This window comes from Ursus arctos, unplaced genomic scaffold (genome assembly GCF_023065955.2).
Source record: "Ursus arctos isolate Adak ecotype North America unplaced genomic scaffold, UrsArc2.0 scaffold_36, whole genome shotgun sequence".
Classification (NCBI taxonomy): Eukaryota; Metazoa; Chordata; class Mammalia; order Carnivora; family Ursidae; genus Ursus; species Ursus arctos.
This window is the reverse complement of record NW_026623050.1, coordinates 4,808,346-4,834,231: the sequence shown is the minus strand read 5'-3', so window position 1 is coordinate 4,834,231 and position 25,886 is coordinate 4,808,346. Positions and strand designations below refer to the sequence as shown.

Sequence of the window (25,886 nt, the reverse complement as noted above, 5' to 3'; positions counted from 1 at the left end):
AGTGGTGGTAGTAGTCAGTAGTAATTACACATATAATGGTGACAGCTATTTGGAACGGGTTGTTTTTACTGAATTCCAATCTAATTGAGGAGTAACTTAAGATGTGTAAAATAAAATAAAGCCTACTGAAAAAATCCATATCTGAACAAACATAAACTTGTTATATAACAAGCATTTTACTCTATTGACCTGGGTTAATTCTACTTATATTCTGTACATTATGCAAAAACACATTTCATTTTGATTAAGAATACATTTATTTTTTAAAGGGAACTATCCAGAGTGTTGACTGTTTCATTATTAAATAAACAGAAATGTATTTATTGTTTGGGTAACAAATAACTTAGTTCTACTTAAAAATGTTTACCAAAACAGCTAGAATTAACCTAATAACTACAGGTCATATCACACAGTGAATTTATAACTACACATCTAAATGGGTCTCAGCTAATAAAATAAGGAAAACATCCTTCAGGTGTCTCATACGGTAAAAACAAACCCCCCCCATCTACTGTAGAGTCTACAATCTATAATAATGCACATTATTCCTCAACTATGAGAAACAAACTAACCTTTTTACAGAATCCCAAACTGGGAGAGTATTTGTCTACCAGTTAATTATATCTCCTTCAGCAAGTTATAAATTTAGATGTATATTGAAAAAGTTTTTTTTTTTTTTAAAAAGCAGCAATACGTAAAATGGCCATTCTTATTCATTGCTAATTCTACATACATGAGTAAAATCTAGAATAACCATTTGTGAAAAGTGATTTTAGTAGAATGTATCAAAAGTTTTGAAAACATTCAAACATTTTGACAAATTCTTGAATCTTGCAAAGAAAAAAAGTACTAAATGGAAGAAGCTTTAGGCAAAAGTATTTTTCTCATATTTACTTTAATAGTAAAAATGAAGAAATAACCCTAATGCCAATCCCTAAATATGGGGATGGGTACATAAATTATGGTAACCCCACTTAATGGAATATTGAGTGGTCATTTGAAATTAGGCTTAGGACTAATATCCATTATATGGGGAAACATTAAGTGTTAAAAAAGTCAGTATACAAAATTTTATTTACAGTATGATCATAACCATAAAAAATAAAAGATTGAAAGGATATAAAAGGAATGTTAACACCTATTCTTGATGGTTGATTATGAGTAATTTTCCGATTTTTCTAGAGCTTTACTTATTTTTTTTTTTAAAGATTATTTATTTATTTATTTGACAGAGACAGAGACAGCCAGCGAGAGAGGGAACACAAGCAGGGGGAGTGGGAGAGGAAGAAGCAGGCTCATAGTGGAGGAGCCTGATGTGGGGCTCGATCCCACAACGCCGGGATCACGCCCTGAGCCGAAGGCAGACGCTCAACCTCTGTGCCACCCAGGCGCCCCTAGAGCTTTACTTTTATGTTGGCCACAATTTCTCTTAAAATCTAGGTATATACTTCTCTTTTGTTTGTGATACAGAATGTAATATTTTGAAATATAATATAGGCTATTAAAATATTCAAGTAATTCAACTAGGGAATTAGTCATATGCTTTTTGGCTTAAATACATTTTCCCCCTATTCTGTATGTGAAATAATGAACTAAGACATTCTTCACCCCTTGCCCCAAACCCTTCGGATTCATACAAAATATCTTTCTGTTGATTAAAAAAAAATTATTTTCTAAACAAGTTCACCTTCTGAATATCCTTCAAATCCATTTTCTCTCACGCAAGCCCTCATCTTTTTTGCCTATCTTATTTCAGTAGGCTTTTAACTGATCTCCTGTTTCCAGCCTTAGGGAAGGCTGTCCATACAAATCTATTTTTTTTCCTGCTCAGAACCCTTCTAAGATTTCCAATTATCAAAGCTCTGTTGGGGAATCCTACACATACTAGAGAGTGGAAAGGAAGAAAATCAGTATTGTCTGAGGAACACCTTCATAAGAAATATAATTTATACAAATCCATAAAAATGGGCCCTCTCCCCCCAGACAACACTGACATACAAGATAAAGTCCACTTTTATTTCATAGGGGGAAAAAAGGACCATAAATATGTGAAAAGATCAGACTTCATTCCTAATTAAAGTCGATACAGTTAAATCAAAGAAAGTTAGGTACAGAATTGTCAGTATGACATGACCCATTTTGTCTGATAGGATACTTTAAAATTTTATCAGTACCAGGAAGGATATACACTGAACTGTTGATATTTCCCTAAGGAAATATTTTCTATAAAGGACTGTATATATAATGATATAAAGAATAATGAAATGAATATGTGTATATTTACTTGTTACTCAACTTAAGAAAGAGACTATAACCAACAACAAATCACTGCTATGTGTTTCTCCATGTTTTCATTCCCCACTTCACCAGCAGGAAAACACTATCCTGAAGTTTTTTTCATTTTCACACTCTTTTGGGTTTTACCACACAAGTGTCATCACTAAACAATATTTAGTTACAGATGCTTTTGAATTTTATTTGACTGATACGATACTATAAGGGACTTACTTTTGTTCGGTGAAACTCATTCATGTTGACACGTACTGCAATAGCTCATTCATTTTCACTTCTTTGTAGCAATGACAGCTAACACGTATTTAGAATCAGATATTGTCCCAGGTACTTTACATGAGTTAACTCATCTATATCCCCACAGCAACACTTCAAGGTAGATAGTATTATCTCTCTACCCCATATGAAGAAATTTTTAAAAAGAGATTAAATAGGGGTGCCAGGTGGCTCAGTCAGTTAGGCATCTGACTCTTGATTTAGGCTCAGGTCATCATCTCAGGGTTGGGAGATTGAGCCCTGCCTCCTGCTGAGCTTGAAGCCTGCTTGGGATTCTCTCCCTTTGCCCCTCCCCCTGCCCCTGTATGCCTGTGTGCGTGCTCTTTCTCTCTCTCCAAAATAAAGAAATCTTTTTAAAAAAGAAAGATTAAGTAACTTGGCTAAAATGAAACTGTTTTTTTTTTTTTTTTCCATTTCAAACAATGTTGCTAAGAACATTCTTTTACAGACCTTATGATATATATGTACAAGAGGTTTTCCTGGTAAATATCCAGGAATAAAAACGGTGGATTACAGGACATACCTACTTATGACCCAGTTTACATGATAAAAATTAGTTTCCAAGGTAATTCTAACAATTTACATATCCATATTCTCACCAAGCCCAGGCATTATCACAATGTGCACTTTTATGTATTTATCTGCTATTTAATTTCTACAATGGATCAGTCTTACTAAAAGTTACATAATATTTCTTTCTGCAAATGAGAAATTCTGAGAATGAACAAAAGAACTAACAAACGAATGCACAGGTTTGTTATTTTACCATGGCTCCTAATACTATTTCATCCTCAAATCTTTTGGTGTCAGAAATACTGATGTACTTGTTTCTTACCATTTGACATTTCACACTTCTGATTCTTCGTACATGTCATTTCCTCTGCCCACAATGACTATCTTCAATTTTTCCACAAGAAAAACTCTATGTCAGCTATAAACTCTCAAAAAGTCTTTGGTGATCCACTCCCAACTTAATCATTCCCTCCTCTAAAGTTCCTCAAAAATACTTGTATCTATCACCCTATATTCTAAGTGTTCTCTTATTTATATTTCTGCCAAGAACTACTAATGGGAGACTTTGCCTACATTTTATCCTTGGAGCTTATAATTATGCCTGTCATATAGTGAGTATCATATAAATAATGTCTAATATGCAACCATCCACAAATCAGATCACAATAAAATAATATAGACTCTTGGGAGTAAATCTGGTGTAACAGGAAAAAAAAATGATGAAAAAGAACTCCTTAACAAAAAAAATCTTCACCCACAAAAGAATAATTTTAATGAATGTAAAAGTTCAAATTACACAGAGAAATTCTGCCCATACTCCTAACCCCATGGAATAACACCTACTACTATTTGACAGAGATTTCCAGACTTCTTAATGCATGTGTATTTGTTCATATCCTATGTATAATACTGTTCCATTTATACTGTAGACAGTCTATCCATGTGGTGCCTTTTTTCACTTCCTAATGTATCATGGACCTCTCATCACATCAATATATAAAGATATACCTTGTGCTTTGAAGTGGTCACAAATCAGTTTAGTATTTGTGTGTGTCATCTATTCTATAAGCAATACTCTAATTATGGACCTTCAGATTCTTTCCAACTTTTTGTTATATATGTTGCAACGCATGTCCTTATACATACATCTTGGTGCAATGGTAATATTTCCTTAGGATTCATTCCCATTAAATAGAATCACTGAATAAAGAATATGCATATATTCCCATTAAATTACCAAGCTATCTTTCAGCAAGCTTATGTATCATTTGAAAACTCCTCAATAGTATATGACAGAGGGACCATTTCCTCACATGTCTGTTCACACTGGGCTTTATCACTTACTGATCTTTGCCAATCTTATTTGCCAAATAAGAAAAATATTTTATTTTCCAAAAACGATATTTCCATAATTAAAATTAATAATAACCAAAACTTTCTTAAGTTGGATACAACTGAGTAAAAAGTATTCAGGCTTCGTCAAATTTGAATGTTTTTAACTGAATTACAACCCCTTAAAAGTAACAATTACTATGGGAACATGGACATATTCTAAAGTTAGGTGGTGGGAAATGCCAAAAATCTTTCACAAGAGCAGAAAATTTAACACATAATATACATAAAGACTGTACATACATTTTCATGATCTCTAGCTTAAAAAAAATTATCTATAGCAGTCATATACACCCACATTCAGTGCTGGCATAGGCTCATCTGTATTATCTATATAGTAACCTATGCCAATATTTTATGTACAATGGAAATCTGTTTCACTCTCGAGGCTGCTATAATAATTATTCTCCTATGGTTGCTAAGAGATTGTTTAGCTTTTCCTTTTTCTAAGACTACTATAGCAATTTTGTGTGTAGAGGCAAAAGGATGCTGGGTAAAGCAATAAAATAATTCCAGCTGTAGCTCTCTTTCAGAACATAAGGCTAGATGACAGCTGCAGAGAAAACAGACACAGACTTTGCTTCTCGCTTCCCTTTGGTCCCTTCTTACTATGTAATTCTGAGTAGAGACAACTTACCGTTGTTCTGCAAACCTTTTTAAATATATGATTCTCAACAAATAATCAGGTGTGAAAAAAGTGTTATCAGTCTACTTATTGCACTAGAACTTTACTCTCCTATTTGTATATCACAAAGCACAGGTTTGAAAATATGTGGCTGGGTTATACCTAACAAGAGAAGATTTTAGTAATTATATTATTAGTTAATTTTAGAGTGAAGGAAGAATTTTAAAATGTTCTTCGATAAAGAAGTCTTATATTTTAGTATTGCATATGTTAAAAATGCTACCAAAAGTGCTATTCTTTTGGCATTTAAAATTATATACTCAAATTATGAAAACTTGGGAAGCACAGAAAAAAAATTACAATTTCACAAGCCCAGCAAAATCACCATTAATATTTTGGTGTAGCACCCAAAAGCAATTCAATTTAGATCTGACCACAATTATCTCCTATCCTGCTCATTAGATTTCTTTAATTCCTTTGATTAGTTTAGGAGTAAGAATACACTAACCTGTGAGTTTTTAATCTTGCATTTGTCTATGAGCTTTGTCTAAAAACATTAATAGCACATATAGAATTTCGTTTAAGCAATCTGAGCACAGTAGTCAGTGATGAAACAATATGGAAAGAATGAGAAATGTACCAAGACATAATGTCCCACAAAAACAGAAGAAAAAAAAAAGTCCTCCAGTCTAGGTTGATCAACACACAAACTAAACTCCTTTTCTAATAAAGTTAGCGTGACTTAAATGTGATATTAGCTTTTCAGGAATTGTTTATTGTCTGTTAATTTGTTATTAGGCAGTAGTTACACTGTTCTGGTAACTATATTAATTTATACAATCCTGGAACTGGTAAATGTATTTCTAGGATTTTATCCTAAGGTCACATTCAGAAAAATACCAACAAAAATTAATGCGAGAGGCTGTGAAAAATAAAGTTTCAATAAAACATGAATGGTTAAATAGATTATTTGGACAATTATATGATTATAATGGCTACATGCAAAAACTCTGAAGTCAGACTTTGTGGGTTCAAATTTTAGGATTTATACTACTTGAATTCCAACTACCACAATCACTACCATCACCAATACAAACAAAACTCCTTTCAAAACACAGTCAAGGGGTGCCTGGCTGGCTCAGTCCACGGAGCATGAGACTCTTGATTGCAGGGCTGTAGGTTTGAGCCCCACACTGGGTACAGAGATTACTTAAAAATAAAATCTTTAAAACACACACACACACATGCACACACACACACACACACACACTGAAAATGGAAAAGAGATTTTGATTCTCATGGTACGTTAAAGAAGTATGTATTTGAACACAATACGAAAGAACAAAGAAAAACCTAGGCAGAAGTACCTAAAATATTAATAGCAGTTAACTCTGGGTAGGAATAAATGATTCCTGATTTCTTCTTTATAATTTTCTAACTACCCAAATATTCTACTTGAAGATGTATTAGTCTAAGAGTCAAGAAAAAAAATGTAAATAACAAACCATTATGCAAAAAGGTTATACAGTTCTTCTGTTCCCTTTAGATAATAAAACTCAATCTGAAATATACTAAAGTTGTGGAACTCAACTATCGGACAGTACTTAATGTAGGATGGTGACAGTCACAGTATTATAACATTCATTTGCTAGCCAAATAATGCCTATCCATGGGGGTGCCTTGGTGGCTCTGCCGGTTGGGCATCTGACTCTTGATTCTGGCTTGGGTCGTGATCTCAGGGTTGTGAGACTGAGCCCCCCACCCCGTGCGGCACTGCACTCAGTGGGTCTGCTGGAGATTCCTCCCCTCTGTCCCGTCCCCTGCTCAAGCACTTGCACTGTCCCTCCCTCCCTCTAAGTAAATAAATCTTTAAAAAAGAATAATGCCTATCTACTAACTTAGTTTTCAGATATAAAGCCTTATTAAAATGCTACCACCTTTGAAAGTTAGTACATGAATAATTCATATCCCCCTTCCTAAAGCAAAGTTACATTGAACAATCAATAACTGTAAATCATAATCTCTTAAATCATTTTGGCTCAGAAATGACACTATCAAATTCTAAAAGATTAAGTCAGTGAAGTATTTCTCAGTGGCCAAAAGAAAAAATAAGACAACTTTCACTTCAGATCAATTAAGTGTCATCTTTCTTCTTCCCAAAAGCATGAAATAGGAGATCTTTTCCTCTTAGAACCACAGCCTATTGGGAGGTGAGTTAATTTTATGGGTTGTTTTGTTTTGTTTTGTTTTGACCAATCCAGCATATCTGAACAACGAGAGCTGTTCTCTGATTGGAGAAACACTGTAAAAATGATCTTATAACAAATATGAGCTAGCATTTAAAAAAACAAAACAAAACAAAACCTTAACTGGCTTATTAAAACAGTCAAAGAAAGAAACCAATGAATACAACATTCATACCTTTTTACAGCTAAGATTAAAAATCTCGAGTGTGAAGATTTTTCTTTAAAAAACCCTTCTTGGGTACCACCTAGGTATATGATCAGCACTGAACTAAAAACATCAGGGATGAAAGATGAGTGAGATATGATTTTAAATCCAAATGATGATATATTTTACATAACCCTTCAAAGACAGATATAAAATAAAAATCTTCCTGTTGATTCATGATGACTGATAAAGACACTGAACTGCTGAAAGCAGAAAGGTGTCCACCAGCAAATAATCAAATGTCTACTATAGCTTTAGAACAGAAAAGGTGCTCAAATAATTATTGAATAAATTAATAAATACTTAAAATGATGAGGATTTCCACTCTGGTATTTAATGCCTTCAAGACATTTAATGATCTAAATAAAACAAAATCATTACCTCTTCTGGGTTAAAAAAATTAGATAATGGGTTATTCTTTAAAAACCATCTTCGTTGTCTTTGCAAATAATCACCAATAAAGTAAACCTAACTACTGCTATAAATCACAGCCAACTTGTATTCAAAATAATTTCAAAATGTTTAGTTATGCCAAGCCCATTAGGTGAATTACAAAAGAATGATGTACTTTATTTCTGATAAAGTGATTAAATAAATTAAAATATTTTATAACTTACAATATATTCCAAAATAAGAACGACACGTAAAACTTTGGCATATCGTGAAATCAAACTTTGGCATATCGTGAAATCAAACTTAGTAAACTCTTAAGTTTACTAAGGTAAACTTAAGAGTTTTCTTTGGCAGTTTTAATTCTGGATAGTGATTCTTTTAAAATTTTTTCAAATAGGAAGTTCAGAAAAATTTATCTCACATATTTGCTAGCATTTCAGTATCCCCCACTCCTTTCTTGATATAATTAAGGTTAATGTATTATAATCAGGTCAGACTTCTTTAAACAATAAACATGAGTTTTTCTACCGGAACATACTCCTAGTTATAAAAGGGCTATAAAACCAAGATACAACACACACTTCTATTGAAAGACAGAATTTAGCCTAAGCTAGAGATCATCTAAAAAACTGAGGACTGATGAAGATTAGGATTAAAGGAACATGAGTACAGATGTTAGCTTTTGTTCTCATCATATACCCTTCCTGCTCGTGTACTGGTTAGCTATTCCTGCACAATAAATTACCACAAAAGAGCAGCTTCAAAGAACAAACATTTATTATCTCACAGTTTCTGTGAGTGAGAAATTTCAGCACCTACGCTGAATGGCTCTGGCTCACAGTGCTTCAGGAGGTTACAGCAAAGGTAATATCCATGGCTGCAGTAAACTGAAGGCTTGTTTGGGGCTGGAGGACTTTCTTCCAAGATCGACCCATTTCCTTGCTGGCTATTGAAACAAGGTCTCACCACATGGATCTCTTCATAGAACCACTCAAGTGTCCTTGCACACAGTATCAGACTTCTCCCAAAGTGAGTGATCCAAGAGAAAGAGCAAGATGGAAGCCACAAATTTTCTTAGGACATATCCTCACTTAATTCACATTCTATTTGTTAAAAGTGAGTCACTAAGTACAGTGACACTCAAAGAGAGGGAAATTAGACTAGAGTGAAGACAGGAGTATGAAAGAATTTGTGGACATATTTTAAAACTACTACTGTTCACCACTTTATAGACAAGTAATTTACAGTTCTCTCATATACACAACACACTCATCCCCTTCCCAAGACTCCCCAAAAGTCTCATCCCTCTAGAGCAATAACTTCACATTCAGGATGTTGTGATCTAAATAGATCCATATATAGATGAAACTTCTAAGGTATAGTTCCTTAAGCACAATTCTCGGAGTATAATTTCTCCCAATGTAAAGACCTGGGAACTAAAGTGACAAATTAACTGCCCTCCATATACCCAAAATACAACAGTAGGACAGACAGAGGAAAACTGCTATAGCACCATCATGTACAAAAGAAAACAGGAAGCATAATGGAGCCACTGATCCAAAGTAATTCTGAAATCAAGGTGGAAACACCTTCCAAGTTGCTTGAAGAGAACTTAGGATTTAGGAATAATTCTCCACAGCTCTTGTCTCTGGCCTTGGAGATGTAGTCTTTGATTTCTGAGTCACCCTTCCATTTTATGAAAGGTAGCCCATATTTACATATATGCGTATAGAATGTTTTAACCTGCCTTCTCCCAGAATTTTGGGGATCTAACGGGCCACTTTTCAGTCTGAGGTGGTGATACTTCTGCCAAAATAACTCTTTTGAAAACACTGTGGGTTTCTTGTGATTCTTACTGGGGTTCACACCATTAGACAAAAGGCCCAGTCACAAACCTGAGATAAACTCTTCTCTACTTTTAATTTTTGCTAAGGGACAACCCTAATCTGATAATAAGCCCTATCACTTTGATTGAAGAGTTCTTGGAGGCATACCTTAGATCTTTCTGAGGTCTTAAAGGATTTTATATATCACACACTTGGCTTCATCTTTAGACAAAGCTATTCTGAGAGTGCCCTGGATTTGATCTTTGCCTGGAAACCATTTCCTAATTTTAGCATAGTTTGATATACTGAGAGGATGAGAAGTTTCAAACCAGAAGGTCCTGGTTCCATTTCGCTTTGGAGCCCTTCTTTACCCAATTTACCATAAGCAGAAAAAAGAAACCAAGCAATAGTTTTAACCTTTTGCTTGATAATCTCCTTAGCTAGGTCACATAGCTCATTAGATACATTTTCTAGGGCCCATATTACTGTAACTGACAGTGTTGCTAACCTTCCTGCTACTATGTAACGACTCCCTTTCTTCCAGTTTCCAATACGGTTTTCTTCATTTTGATTTAAGCCTTTATTGGCAGTCTCCTCAAAGGCTTGACATTAAGATTTCTATCTACTATTCAAGTTCAAGGTCTATCCCACATTTTAAAGTATTTGTTGGCAGCATCACATTTATGGGTACCTAAATCTGTATTAGTAACAAATTACCCCCAAATTTATAGGCTTCAATTAATACTTAACATTTTATAATTTCTGCAGGTCAGGATTTCAAGAACAGCGTAACTGTTAATAGGTTCTAGCTCACAGTCTCCAATGAAGTTATAATCAAAACATCAACTATGGCTATAGTCATCTAAAGGCTTGTTTGGGAGTAAATGACCTGCTTCCCAAATGGCTCACTAACATCGTTATTGTCACAAGACTTCAGTTCCTCACCACATGCACATCTCCACTAGGTTGCTTGAGTGTCCTCATCCCATGACAGTTGTCATTTTCTAGTACAGGTAATCCAAGAGAACCAGAAAGAAGCTGCAATGTCTTTTATGATCTACCCTTGGAAGTCACATTCTGTCACTTCTACCATAAGTCTCTTTGTTAAGAAACAACTAAGTATAACGTACACTCAGGGGGAGAACAATTAGATTCTACCAAAAGGAATATAATTTAATAATCTATTTTAAAAACACTACAGAATGTAAAACCAAGAATTAAAAACTTGATAAAAAAATTGCTTAGTAAAATTACATTTAAATGGAAGCCTACTACTACAATCTCTAGTAACAATGCATATTTTCTATTTCATTAAGAAAATAAAAAAGGAACCAAGTGCTTTAATGTCTAATGAAGCTAAAATACAAATAACTCTTTTAGGGGTGTGTGTGTGTGTGTGTGTGTGTGTGTGGATTTGGACTGGGGGCACTGGAGATACCTTACTATGAAGCAGCCATCCCAAGGAGCTAATAGAAAACTACTCTTGCTGCTTTTTGTTATACAGTAATTCTCCTCACTAGCCTTGTCCTAATTCTAACTTTTTACTCTTTCGTCTGCTTCTGCGATACATTTATTATTCCTCATTAATATCTTCCCCATTTTTTATTCTACACCAAAGCTTTGAAAAATACAGTACTAGTAGTAAATATGATTATGGATACAATGGTTTTTTTTACAAAATCCACTGACTGTTATATGCACAGAGTACTGCAAACAATTATGCCCTGTAGCAGTTTTTCCTTTACATAATGGTATAAAAAGAAATGAGGTGAAACCAAATCAGAAGAATATTAAAATGAATAATAGCCATTATGTAATGAACAGTGTTAGTATATGAAACTCTAACTTTCTGAAACTGAATTTTAACCAAATTTACTCTCATCACAGGGAGCAATCCAGAATCCTATTTCCGGACTCATATTTTGATTGATACCAGTAGAAAATGGAACTCCTTTGTTAAAGACTTAAGTAAAAAATATTATTTTCATTTTATTACTTATTTCTTATATCTAATTAACTGCAATTCACTGTATTTTTAAAATAATAAAAAACCAAAAATAAAATTAAAAGATTCATATATTTAAACACAACAAAGGACTCTTAAGTGTACAATAGGGGGACTGGTAATTAAAATACATCTATAAAAAAATACATAAAAACATTAAAAATTATAAACTTGAAAAAGTATTTAAGGACACAAATATTATATATCCGAGTACAAAAAAAAGACTACAGTACAATGATATTATAATAACCCATGTGCATACACATTTATGTGTACAGAAAAAAATCCCAAAGGCTATATTTAAAAATAAGTATGGTGGTTATCATGGATGGTAGCACACGGATATTTTTTTCTTTAAACTTTGCTATACCTCTCAAATTTTCCAAAATACAAACATTTTTATTTTCTGATTATAAATGCACTTAAAACATTTTGCCATGTCTTTAGGTCACAATTTTTACAGTAATATAAGTGATTATTCATACTAGGTATACAGACAAATTTGGGTTCATTTACTGTTCTAATATTGTTGTGAAGTATTAATACTTCTTGCATCAAACGTGAAAAATATGGAAAAATTCTAAAAATAAAGTCATATATAGCTCAGAATCCCACAATCCAAAAGTAATAAACAAAAATATTTAGCATTTTAGCAAAGTAGTGGTAACACCACATAATTCTTACGTTTTTATTACTCAGTATATTATAAAGCAAATTAATAATAAAATGTTTAATGGTTACACAATAAAGATATACTTTAATTAATTCAATCATTTAGGTTTTCCTATTTAAATACCTTATTTTTTATTATTAATACTTTAAATACACAAATCCAAAAATCTGTGTATAAAAAAATCTTTGTGGAAGAAAAAAAAACAATAAAAACATTTTACACATCTCTAATTCCTTAGTATAAATTACTGGAAATTGGTTCACTAGATCAATAGGCATTCAGATTTCTGTTTTTAAGGCTTTTTAATACATATTACCAAACTGCTTTCTAGAAAAGAACCTACCAATCTACATTTTTTCCAGCATGGCATTAATCTGTCAATCTCACAGATAGATACAGTATGGGCCAGAGTCAATTTTTATTTTTAAATTTTAATTTTTTAAAGATTTTATCTATTTATTTGAGAGAGAGAAAGAGAATGGCGAGAAGCAGAGGATAAGGGAGAGGGACAAGAAGACTCCATGCGGAGCATGGAGCCGGACACATGGCTTGATCCCAGGATCCAGAGATCATGACCTGAGCTGAAACCAAGAGTCGGACACTTAACCAACCAAGCCACCTAGTCACCCCTAGAGGGGAGTGTCAATTTTTAAACCTTTCTTGATTTGGTAACTAAATATGTCAATTTACACCACCTGCTGCTTACTTGGTCATATATGCTTATTAACAATTTGCAATTCCTTTTCTGTGAATTCTTTATACAGGTACCTTGCCTGTATGTGATGGTTAATTTTATGTCAATTTGGCTAGGCTACAGTGCCAAGCTGTTCGGTCAAACACCGGTTTAAATGTTGTGTCAGCATTTTCAGATGCGACTAACATTTAAATCAGTATATTCTAAGTAAAAGAGATTACCCTCCATAAAGCAGACAGGTCTCATTACAAAAAGACTTAAAAGACTGAGGTCTCCGAAAGAGGAAGGAAGTCTGCCATGAGACTGCCTTCCAACTCAAAACTGAAACATCAAAGTGTGTCAAAATTGCCATACATGCCTGGCTACCTACCCTGTGCATTTCTAACTTGTCAGTCCCCACAATCGCTGAGCCAATCCCTTTAAAAACAAACCAAAAAAACCAACCGCGACCACCAACAAACCAACCCAAGGAAACCAAACAAAAACAAACTCTTTATAACACCTACCTATACACATGCCCACACATCCTATTGCTTCTGTTTCTCTGTATTTGACAGTGTCTGAGAAATTTTCTTAGAAATTCATGTAAGTTGTTTATTAAGGTTAGTGATTTCTTCCTTATCGTTTATGCTCAGAAATTCCTTTCAAGGCAAACTACTTACTTGTAAGTCATCTTCTGTTCCTTCAGCTTCATTTTTAAATGTTGGGCATCCTAAAAAAACAGGTAGATGTTAATTAAGCAAAGAATTTTTGTCTTAGGTTTTAGTATTATTGACTAACTGATTAAATCATTATAATACTGTAGAACTGATCAGAGATCATTCTGGGCTGCCTGGCAACAAGTCAGATGTTAGCCACTCATACCTGCCTCTTTGTTAGGAGAATAAAGTGATTATTTTCCTCTTCTATGGGTATATTTCCAGTTATTTATTAAAGAGATGTTTTCTGCGAAAGTGTAGTATCTCTAGTAAGCCCTACCCCTAATTTTTCTAAAATGCTCAAACTGCTAGGCAGAGTATACGCATCACAACTCCTCTGGTGTTTACCCACATACGACTTATTCAATTTTCTAAGAATTCTTACCCAGAAAACAGTATTTAATACCCCAAATGAAGATTTTAGTTGCTTTTGTATGAAAGAAAACAATAAGCCTTAAACCACTATTGACCAGTTGTTGCTATTGATCTTTGTGTATCAGTGTCTCTCTGTACATTTTCATGGTGTTCAAGAGTGCCTTTAGTTTCAATAAGTTAATAAGGAAGGATGTCTTAGCAAAGTATTCTGAGTCTATGCTACCCTTGAGAGATATAGCTAGCATGGAGATGAGGACAAATCTGTCCTTTGGAAAGGGTTGCATCGTTTATTCTTATTGTCATGGAAGAGTAAGTAGGAGAAATTTAATGGAATTGTTGAAAGTCTATATAGTGGTTGGTAATGACACTAACTAGTAGGTTTTAAAAAATGTTCAAAAATAACGAGACAGATTAGTACTGTAGTCTATTCTACCTGGCTAGGAGTTTGTAGGCTCCTCCATATATATAAACTGTCCTTTAAAATGGGAAACCCAATCTGTTTGATCCTAGTGAAAGAAGTATACTTTTATGGAGACACTGAGTATGGGCTTAAAAGTAGTAACACTTTAGGGAATGCAAACTGGTGCAGCCAGTGTGGACAACAGTATGGAAGTTCCTCAGAAAGTTAAAAATAGAACTACCCTGCAATTCAGTAATCACACTACTATTTACACACAAAGAAATAAAAAAACACTAATTCAAAGGGATACATGCACCTCCATGTTTACTGCAGCATTATTTACAATAGTCAAATTATGGAAGCACCCCAAGTGTCCATCAATAGATGAATGGATAAAGAAATGGTATATGTACACAATGGAATATTATTCAGCCATGAAGAACGAAATCCTGACATTTGCCATAACATGGATGGAGCCAGAGAGTAAAATGCTAAGCAAAGTCAGTGAGAGAACGACAGATACCATATGATTTCATTCATACGTGGAATTTAAGAAACAAATGAGCAAAAGAAGAAGAGAGAGAGAGACAAAGCAAGAATTAGACTCTTAACTATAAAGAACAAACTGATGGTTACCAGAGGGGAGGTGGTTGGGGGATGCGCGAACTAGGTGAAGGGGATTAAGAATACACTTATCATGATGAGCACTGAGTAATGTATATTGCTGAATCACTGTATCGTACATCTGAAACTGATATAACACTGTATGTTAACTATACTGGAATGAAAATAAAAAGCTTAATAAAAAAAGTAAAAAGTAAAATTAAAATTCCAGCAGCTATGGATAATGATTGCCTTTTTAAAGTACTGGTTCTTGAACACCAGCTAAGTATCAGAATCAAATGGGGAACTTTTAGAGAATATACTGGTACCACAGCATATTCTCAAACCAATATTGTCAGAATCTGTGGGATGAGGCATAGGGCTCTTCTTATTTCCTGCAGTGGTTTGAGAACCACAACCACTACAAGAGAATCCCAGGAATTTTTTCCCCTCTAAATTCATAATATAATCATTTCACAATTCTTCATCACATTTGAAATAGGAACTCTAAAAAAAAAAAAAAAAAAAAAAGAATGCCTCAGCTCCCTCCCTAGGCAGACAGATTCAAATAGTCTGGAGTAGAGACCAGTTATTCTATTTTTCAAAGTGCCCCAGGTGACTGAAATGGGTAGCCAACATTGAGAACAATTATCTAGAAAGAACTTACAGGTTCTTGTAATAAAAATAAAATGAATGCTACTATTCCATGGAAATTTTTCTGAACTGAAAATCACTGTTTACCAATCTCTAATCTTTTAAAATAGCTAAATAAATTATTTAAGCAGTTTCAAGCACTATCAGTACAGATCTGTATTAAGCAGTTCCATGTTCTTGCCTATGGTCAGTCTCATTCATTTCTTCTAATTTTCCTATTAAAACGTTATCTTCAAAATATACAAATCACATGCTGCCTAATATATTTTGATTCAGTTACTTTATATAGAAGGTGATTTCTATTTATAGAGACAATTTTCCTTCTTAATTAGAAAAACAAATCAAGTCTTAATTATAACCTCATTGTGGGGAAGAAATGGGCTTTAAAGTGATTTCTTCTTGCTTAATTAAGCAGAGGCCAGTCTTACATGTAAATACATTCTTCTTCCCTTTAAAACCTGCAAGCTTTAGTTAGTATCTTAACAGACTGGCAAAATATACAGAGATAGATGGGGCTGTGGTCTCTACCAAACCTCAGTAATGAAATCAGGTGAAGAGTTAAGAGAGTTTCAAGAAAAGGTTTGCCATAGGAAAAACTGAGTCTACCTATGAAAAACAGAAAACTTCTAATAACCAAATACAGTGGAACCTGGAACAATACAGGAGTTACCCCTGCCCCACCCCAATGCAGTTGAAAATCCACATACAGTTTTTGATTCCCCAAATACTTAACTACTAATAGTCTACTGTTGACTGAAGCATTACCAATTACTATAAACAGTGAACACATACTTTGTATGTTATATGTATTACATTCTGTATTCTTAGAATAAAATAGAGAAAAGAAAACATTACCAAGCAAATCATAGGGAAGAGAAAATTTATTCATGGTACTATACTATAAAAGAATCCACATATAGTGGTCCAGCACAGTTCAAACTGTGTTGTTCAAGGGTCAACTATATTTGATTATTGGAAATTTTCTCTTTTTTATGACCAAAACAAGGATATGACTGATCTCACAACACACAAGGATTTTAAAAGTTCTGACTGTTCCCTCTTCATGCTCTTACTTAAAAACACTTGCATTATCCGAAGGTTGCTATTGATGGGTTCAAGAAAATACATGTAAGTGGTATATATTATGATGTGACAAATATAGACCAGATTTTAAAAACCCATCGTTTTTATCTTTGCCTACAGTGAGCTTTCTAAGCTAATCACATTCATCACAAAAGCTGACTTGCTTAAAGTCACTCTACTCTATATATGATAAACAAATTAAGAAAATCGTCAAGAAAACCTACCTTGAGAAATATCTTCTATAGCTCTTCGAATGCCTCTATCAAAAGCCCTAGCATCAGCAGGACTTTGAAAGGTAAGGCCAAATTTCTTGTCATCAATCTTCCAGTGGTGAAATGTTGGAGTGACCTTATTGTAAATGAGGTCTTTTTTAAGCATACATTCCAAAACCACCTGCCAAAAGTTAAATGCGAAAGATTACTATACATACATCAAATAATCTAATGTAGCTCTTAAATACAAACTGAGGTGAGAACAAGAGCTATTATATTTCAGTAAATGCATTTCCCCCCTTTATTAATATAGAAGTCTTGCTACTTAATCTACTTCATAAAGTCACTCAATACAGAAATTTTAAAATGGGATTAGAGAGGATTCTGGGAAGATGACAAAGTAAGAAGGAAACTTTCTCCCCACTTAGACAACAATTACACTGGCAGAATCTGTCTGACATAACTATGCTGGAACTCTGAAGGGAAGGTCTGCAACTCCCAAGGGAAGACACAGACACTAAATTGGGGTTAATTTTGGTCAATCTCAGCATTAGTACAGTAGCAGCTCCCCATCCCCCATGGCAGGGAGGTATGCACATCTTGTTCCTGGATCTGCTTGATCAAATCGCAGGAGCCAGGGTGGGTAAAAAGGACCCTGTCCTCCAAATATCAGCGATCTGTGCTCTGATTACTGATGGCTGACTGTGATCAGAGAGATGTAGACGAAGAGGAGGATAGCCATAGTTATTATGGCTAGTCCCTCCCTCAGCAGAAGGAAGAAATGTCCAGGCTATTTAAAGGATCAGCATCCTTTTTTATCTATCATTTTTTACTTTTTCCCATTTTCAGTGCCAGACATTAAAGTCTAGGACATTCAAAAACAATTACATTCATGGGGAAAATTAGAAAGTGACTATTCATACCCAAGGAAATACTCAGAAAAGACATGAGAAGACCTAAATTTACACTTCACGCAGATCCTCAGCATAGAGACAGCCTAAAACAATTTAAAAGGAAAAAAAAAAAGGCAAAAAAGCAAATCTTGTGGAAGGAAGGGGGATAATCTGATTTCCAGAGTTACCACATAATTAGATTCAAATGTTCAATGTTCAACAAAAAAGCTCAAGGCACACAAAGAAACAGTAAATTCATTTTTTTCCTTTTCCCACTATAAGAAAAAAAGAAAATTAACAGAAACTGTCCCTAAAAAAGGCATGGCAGATCTATTAGGCCAAGGTTTTAAAAAACTCACAAAACTGTCTTAAGGAGAAAGTTAAGAAAAAAATGTACAAACAAAATGAACGTATTAATAAAGAGATAGAAAATCTAAAAAGAAATGAAGAAATTCTGGAGCTCTAAAGTACAATAAATGAAACAAAAAATTCACTACAGGGATTCAAAAGCAGATTTAAGCAGGCAGAAAAAGATCTGTGAACTTGAAGATAGACAACAGACATTACTGAGTCTGAAGAACAGAAAGAAAAAGATTAAAGAAAAGCAAACAGCTTAAGGGACCCGTGGGACACCATCAAGAGGACCAACATAGGGGTGCCTGGGTGTTTTAGCTGGTTGAGCATCAGACTCTTGATTTTGGCTCTATGATCTGAGATCATATGATCATATGATCTGAGGTCATGAGACTGAGCCCTGCACTGGGCTCTGCTCTCAGCATGGAGTCTGCTTGGGATTCTCTCTACCTCTCTCTCTGCCCCTCCGCACTGTGCCACCCTGCCACCCCCTCAAAATAAATAAATAAATAAATCTTTTTAAAAAAAGAGGAACACACACATTGTGGGAGCTGCAGAAAGAAAAGGAAAAGGGGCAGAGAGAATACATGAAGAAACAATAGTTTAAAACTTCATAAATTTGATGAAAGACATCAATATAAACATCTAAAAAGCTCAACAAACTCCAATTAAGATGAATTCAAAAGAGAGCCGCACCATCAGACACAGAGAGAATCTTGAGAGCAGCAAGACAGACGTGAACTGTCACATGCAAGGGATCCTAAAAAAGAATACGAGCAGATTTATCTTTGGAAGCTTTGGAGGCCAGAAGATAATGGGCAGATATAGTCAAAGTACTAAAAGAAAAAAAAAGTCAACCAAGAATCCTTTATTGTGGCAAAGCTGTCCTTCAAACGTAGGACAGAAACTAAGACATTCCCAGATAAACAAAAGCTGAGAGAACGTTAAAACTAGATCTGCCCTGCAAAAAAAGCTCAAGGAAATCCTACAGAGTGAAATGAAATAACACAAGACAGTAACTCGAAGCTGTACAGAGAAATAAGGATCTCAATAAAGGTACGTGCATGAGCATTTTAAAAAGCAGTAAAATTTTAACACTGGTTTGTAGCCCTCAATCAATAGTAGTAGTCATGGCAATGCTGATCGTCAGGTGACACCTCTAATCCACAATACAGTAACCGCTATGAAAAATTAGATCATTATTTATAAGACGAGACTTTTTTTAATAAAGAAGGAAGAGAAATTTGAATGATAAATAAAAGCACTTAGGATCTCAAAGACCTTATGGACAGATTCTGAGAAGCTAAAGTTAATGGATTTTAAAGGCAGTGAAAAATTTCAATCTCCAATGTTTTTCCTTCTTCTGAAAGAAATTCTAGGGTATTTTATGGCAGGGAGAGGAAAATGCCACAGTCACTAAATAACTAAAACTTCTGAAGATATATTCCAAGTTATTTTGGGAAATATAGAGCAAAACTCCCATCATAAAATTACTGGACTGTTTGCCAGAAGAACTTAAAATAGACCAAGTCAAAAATGGGTACAACCACATTTTTGTTTCATTAATAACAACTAACAATTTGGGAGAGCAGAGTAAATTTAAATACGTACTTTCAAACTACTATGTACTTTATTATAGTTGCTACCTTACAAACAGATAATTACATGTTTACAAATTGTATTATCTAAGAAGTAGTATAGTTGGTAACTAGACTTAAATTTTTTCACTAGTAACTTCCTGAAATATTTTTGAGTCCAAGGAAAAATCATTTCATTTTTGAAATAAAAATGCCGAATTCAAATTAGATCACTTCTAGCCAAAATCAATAATTGGTATCTCAAATAGTTGCTTCATATTTAGTTTTCTGGATGATATAAAAGCTAGTATCCTTTATAAAGACACCAAAAAATATCAAACTATATTATCATCAAATACGTAATTTTACTAATTATCTATTAATAACAATTTGTCTTTAATGCAATGTTCTGACCTGAGTTGGATTTCAGACATTTTTAAAAAGAACAGAAGGAACAATGGCAGTGTTTCTCACATAACAGCAGTTCAGCTACAACAGAAGGGAGGGAGCCAGTATTCTTTAAATATATGTATGTCATATAGGAAAGACTGAGGAACTGCTCCAGATTAGAGAATAAAGACATGTGATCTTGTACTGAAGGAACAAAAATGTTTTAAGAACATTAGTAGGACAGTTGACAAAACTGGAATATGGACTGTACATTAAAGTACCTTATTTATGTTAAACTTCCTAAACAGGATAATTAAACTGTGACTAAGAAAATACCCTTGTTCTTAGGAAAAATACACTGAGGTACTTAGAGGTAAAAGGCAGAACATATGCAATTTACTTTAAATAGTTCAGAAACAAGTAACAGTGTGGGTGTGTCTGTGTGTGTGTACTGGGGGAGCGAGAGAGAATGACAAAACCAACATGGCAAAACGTTAAAAATTTGGTATATTTGGGGGGAAAAATCTGGTGTATTTGGGTAAAAGATACACAGGAGATCTTATACTATTCTTGCTAACAGTTGACTCTTTGCAAAGAAGTGAAATGGACAAACAAAAAAGGCATAAAAGCACAAATAAACGGGGGGGGGGGGGGGCTAGGAAGTACAGTCAGTTAAGCATCACGGAGTCTGCTTAAGATTCTCTCTCCCCTCTCCCTCAGCTCTGCCCTCCCCTCCCCCCGCACACTTTCTCTAAAATAAATCTTTTTTTTTTTTAAGTACAAATAAACAGTATTAGGAATGAAAGTGGAACAAAACTGAAAGCACAGCAAAACTTCAGAAAGTAATAAAGAATACAATGTATAAAACCCCAAATTTGAAAAAGTGAAATAGCCAATTTCCTGGGAATGGAAAATGAGATACGCTGTGATTCCTTCGGCACCTCTGAGAGCTATAAAGACCACCATCAAGAAGGCTATCCCCTGTAGAGAATTTAGAAGGGATTACTATCAGCAGAAAGAGGAGAAACCGTAGTCACTGGCTTCTAATTAAGAACACTGTTCTAACTCCTCGTGGCCACACAAACAACAACATAAAATTCTTGGGCACAGGCAATAACCCCTGCTTCTTTACTTGGCTCTTTCCCAAGCCCCCACAGACTGTTAGATCTCTGAACTGCCAGACTAAAAACAACCTTAAACAATTCTCTTCTCCCTCTACTGGGTCTGCATAATTTGGAGAGGGGACCATACAACTCTGAAGAAGTCAGTATCAATGATCTGAGGATTTAACAGCCATGAATCCTTATTAATCAATTTATACAGCAGTATCTGTAACACAAAAACCATTTAGAAACACAAGAATATTCAAAAACATAATGATAGTTGGAGAGCTTCAGCCTTTGAGCTGAAGTAGACCAAAAAAAGGGGGGGGGGATATATAAGATTGAAAAACTTAATAAACAAGGTTAAGCTTTATAAATCCAACCTTTTATATTACAGTGAATTGAAGCCTTTCAAAAGGCAATGGACATTGGAATGAGGAAAGGTCTCAAATCAGTAACTGAAGTTCCTCCCAAGAAACTAAAAAGAAAACAGAGCAAGCAGAAGAAAGAAAATAATAATAAATAGAAACCAATCAATTGAAATAAGAATCGATCAATGAAAAGAAAAAGAAAAAAATCAATGAAACAAAATGCTGGTTTAAAGAAAACATTAAAATTGATAAATCTCTACTAAGACTAACAAATTAAAAATGAACACACAAATCACCAATTTCAGGAATGAAACAAGAGACAGCACTAAGGATCTTGCAGCCTTTAAAAGTATAACTGATATATAAAGAACTTTTCAATCATAAGTTACGTAACTTAGAAGAAATGAACCAATTCTTTGAAAATCGTATATTATCAAAACTCAATCAAGATTAAAAAAGATAACCTGAATAGTCCTATAACCATTAAAGAAATTGAATTTGTAATTAAAAGCTCTTAAAGAAATCCCTCTATATTGTAATGATTTAACTGGAGAATTCTACCAAATATTTAAAGAACACCACCAATTTTACAGTCTTTCCCAGAAAACAGAAAAAGAAGGAACACTTCCCAATTCATCTTATGAGGCCCAGTATTACCCTGACACCAACACCAGACAAAGATTAATATCAAAAAAGAAAACTACAGACAAATACCTCTCATAACTTAAATACAAAATTCCTTAACAAAATAGTAACAAATCTGGGCACCTGGCTGGCTCATGTGGAAGAGAATGCAACTCCTGATCTCAGGGTCATAAGTCCAAGCCCCACACTGGGTGTAGAGATTACTAAAGAAAGTGAATAAACTTAAAAAAAAATAATAGCAAATCAAACCCAATAATATATAAAATGATTATACACCATGACCAAGTAGGATTTATTCTAGGCTACAAGGCTGGGTCAACACTCAAAAATCAATCAACATAATCTATCATACCAACAAGCTAAAGATGTGATCATGTCAACTGCCTGCAAAAAGCATCTGACAAATTCGAAACCCATTTAGGATAAAATATATCAGCAAGTCAGGAATAAAGAATTATCTCAATTCATTAAAGAACACTATAAAAAACCCTGCAGCTAACATTTTACTCAAGGGTAAAAGACTGGATGTGTTTCCACTAAGATCTGAACAAGGCAAGGATGTACACTAATGTCATTCTTCTTGAACAAAGCACTGGAAGTTCTCGTTACTGCATAATGGAAGAAAAAGAAATAAAAGGTATACAGATTGAAAAGGAAGGAATACAACTGTTTGTGTATGACATGACTGTCTACATTAAAAAAAATCCCAGGGAATCCAAAAACCTCCTAGTTCAGCAAGGTAAGATGATACAAAAAATAATCACATCTCTATGCAATGAGCATGTACTAACCAAAATTATAAACACAATACTGTTCACAATTGCTCCAAGAAAAATGATACACTTAACACTACAAATATAGGAGTTACATGCTGAAAATCACAAAATGCTAATGGAAGAATTCAAAGACCTTACTAGAGGCAAATCACGTTCATGAATTAGAATATTCAACATAGTAAAGATATCAATTCTCCCCAAATTGACCCATAGCTTTAATACAATTCCTATCAAAATCCTATCAAGGATTTTTGTTGACATAGGTAAGATTATTCTAAAATTTATATGGAAAGACACAGACACTATAATAGCAAAAATAATCTTAAGAAAGAAGAATAAAATGGGAGAAATCACTACCTTACATACAGGGAAGGAGAAGGCTTACAGTATAGCTATAGTAATACAATGTGTGATACTTGTAGAGGGGTAGACAAATAGAGTAAATGGTGCTGGAAAAACTGGACATTCACAGGCAAAAACAAAATACAAAACAAAACCACCAACCTGACCTCAGTATTATGCATCATATAAAAATTAGCTCAACTCTGACTGAAGACTTAAATATAAAATGTAAAGCTATAAAATTTTTAGAAAAAAAAATCGGATAAATATTGGAGACTTGTTCTTGGACTTGACACCAAAATCGTCATCCATGAAAGGAAAAAAAGGATAAACTGAACATCATAAAATTTAAAACTTTGGCTCTGCAAAAGACCTCATGAAGAAGATAAAAAGAAAAACTACGGACTGGGAGAAAATATCTGCAAACCACATATTCCCACAAAGAACAGTATCTAGAATATAAAGAACTCTTAAAACTCAACATCAAAAAAACAAAACAATTCAATGAGAAAAACAGGTAAAGGTCTTGAACAGATTTTTTTACTGAACAGGTATAAATAAACACATAAAAAGATATTCAACATCATTAGCCATTAGGGAAATGAAAATTAAAAACCACAGTGAGTTCTCACTCCATACTTATCAGAATGACTACAATAAAAAATGGTAACTACACAAAATGCTGGCAAGAATGCTTCGAAACTGGATCGTTCATACACTGTTAATGGAAATGTAACATGGCAGAGCCACTCTGGGAAAAAGTCTGGCAGTTTCTTACGAAACTATCATACATTCAACAACTGCACTCCTGGTCATTTATTCCAAAGAAATAAAACTTAGATTCATAAAAAAATTTGTACGTGAATGTTCAGAGCAGCTTTATTTGCAATAGCACAAAATTGCAAATAGCCTACATGTCCTTCAGTGAGTCAATGGTTAAACAAATTTGGTACAAAGACATCACAGAATACTAACCAATAATAAAAGGAACAAACTATTGATACACTCAACAACCGGAATGAACCCTCACGGTACAACAGTGAATGAAAAAAGCCAATCCTGAAAGGTTACTTACTTATGATTCCAATTATATAACATTTTTGAAATTACAAAACTATAGAAATGGAGAACAGATGAGTGGTTGCCAGGCCAAGGGGGAGGTGGATGTGGTTATAAAAGAATAACAGGAAGGAGGATTCTTGTAGTTACTGAATTGTTCTGTATCTTTTCTGTCGATGGTAAAACTGTATAGTTCTAAATACACACCCAAGTAAGTACAAGTAAAAGTAGGAAAATCTGAATCTGATGGTTTGTATCAATGTGAATACATATTCTGATTGTGAACATACGACAGTTTTGCAAAATGTTACCAATGGGAAAACTGGATAACAAGTAACAGGATCTCTTCATATTATTCCTAACGACAATTATTAATCTATAATTGTCACAATAAAAATATCAATTAAAAAATCTACAGAACATCTGCAAAACTAGATTTCAGAAAAATGAGTATCAACTTCTGGTAGGGGAACCTAGGAGACATTAAGGACACTTCCCTATAATAAAGAACATCTCAAAACAACAGCTGAATCATACTTGCGTCTGCAACACTGGAAATTCCATTAAATTCTCAAAGAAGCCAACATTAGCACCAACATTTAACATTATTCTGAAGTTCTAGCTAATGCTATACAAAAGGAAGATAAGTTGTGTGAATGAGCTTTAAAGGATATCAGAAATGACCGCCCCCCAAAAAAAAGCATTTACAGCAGTCACACATTTTTGTTGTACCTAGGAAAAAACTTAAATGAGTGTACCTATGCCAAAAAAAAAAAAAAAAGACAAATTGTTTAGTGTTCTGAATGAGCAAAGATATACCAGTAAAAATGGGTAAAGACAACTAATAAGGAGAAAACTAGTATTAGCAGATATTAAACTACATAAAACTAAAACTAGTTAAAGAGTGAAATATTCACCTAGCAATCAACAGACAAACCAGTGGAACTGAATAGAAACCGGTATGGATTGAGCTGCATCCTTCTGCAATCTAGGAAGAAAAGCTCTCATCAGAAAATGGACCAGTTGGCACCTAGATTTTGGACTTCACAATAAATTTCCACTGTTTAGGCAGGCAATCTGTGGCATTTTGTTATGGCTGCCCAAGCAGACTAAAATAAGAAGTCTAAACCAAACCATCATACTGTTTATCATAAACTTAAAAAGTCTAGCACAAAGAAGGCACTCAAATATCTGTTGATTAAAAGAATAAT

General features: G+C 34.0%; 1 protein-coding gene across 2 annotated transcripts in view; it reads right to left on the bottom strand.

Moving 5' to 3' along the window:
* SPRED1 (sprouty related EVH1 domain containing 1) overlaps positions 1-25,886 on the bottom strand; it is a 120,210-nt gene that overhangs the window by 23,842 nt on the left and 70,482 nt on the right. For both annotated transcript variants that reach the window (XM_026480055.4, XM_057306193.1), the window contains 2 exons: positions 17,178-17,346; positions 13,803-13,852 (listed from right to left, as the gene is read on the bottom strand). In XM_026480055.4, the coding sequence (XP_026335840.1) occupies positions 13,803-13,852; positions 17,178-17,346 (219 nt within the window). The remainder of the gene's footprint in view (positions 1-13,802; positions 13,853-17,177; positions 17,347-25,886) is intronic.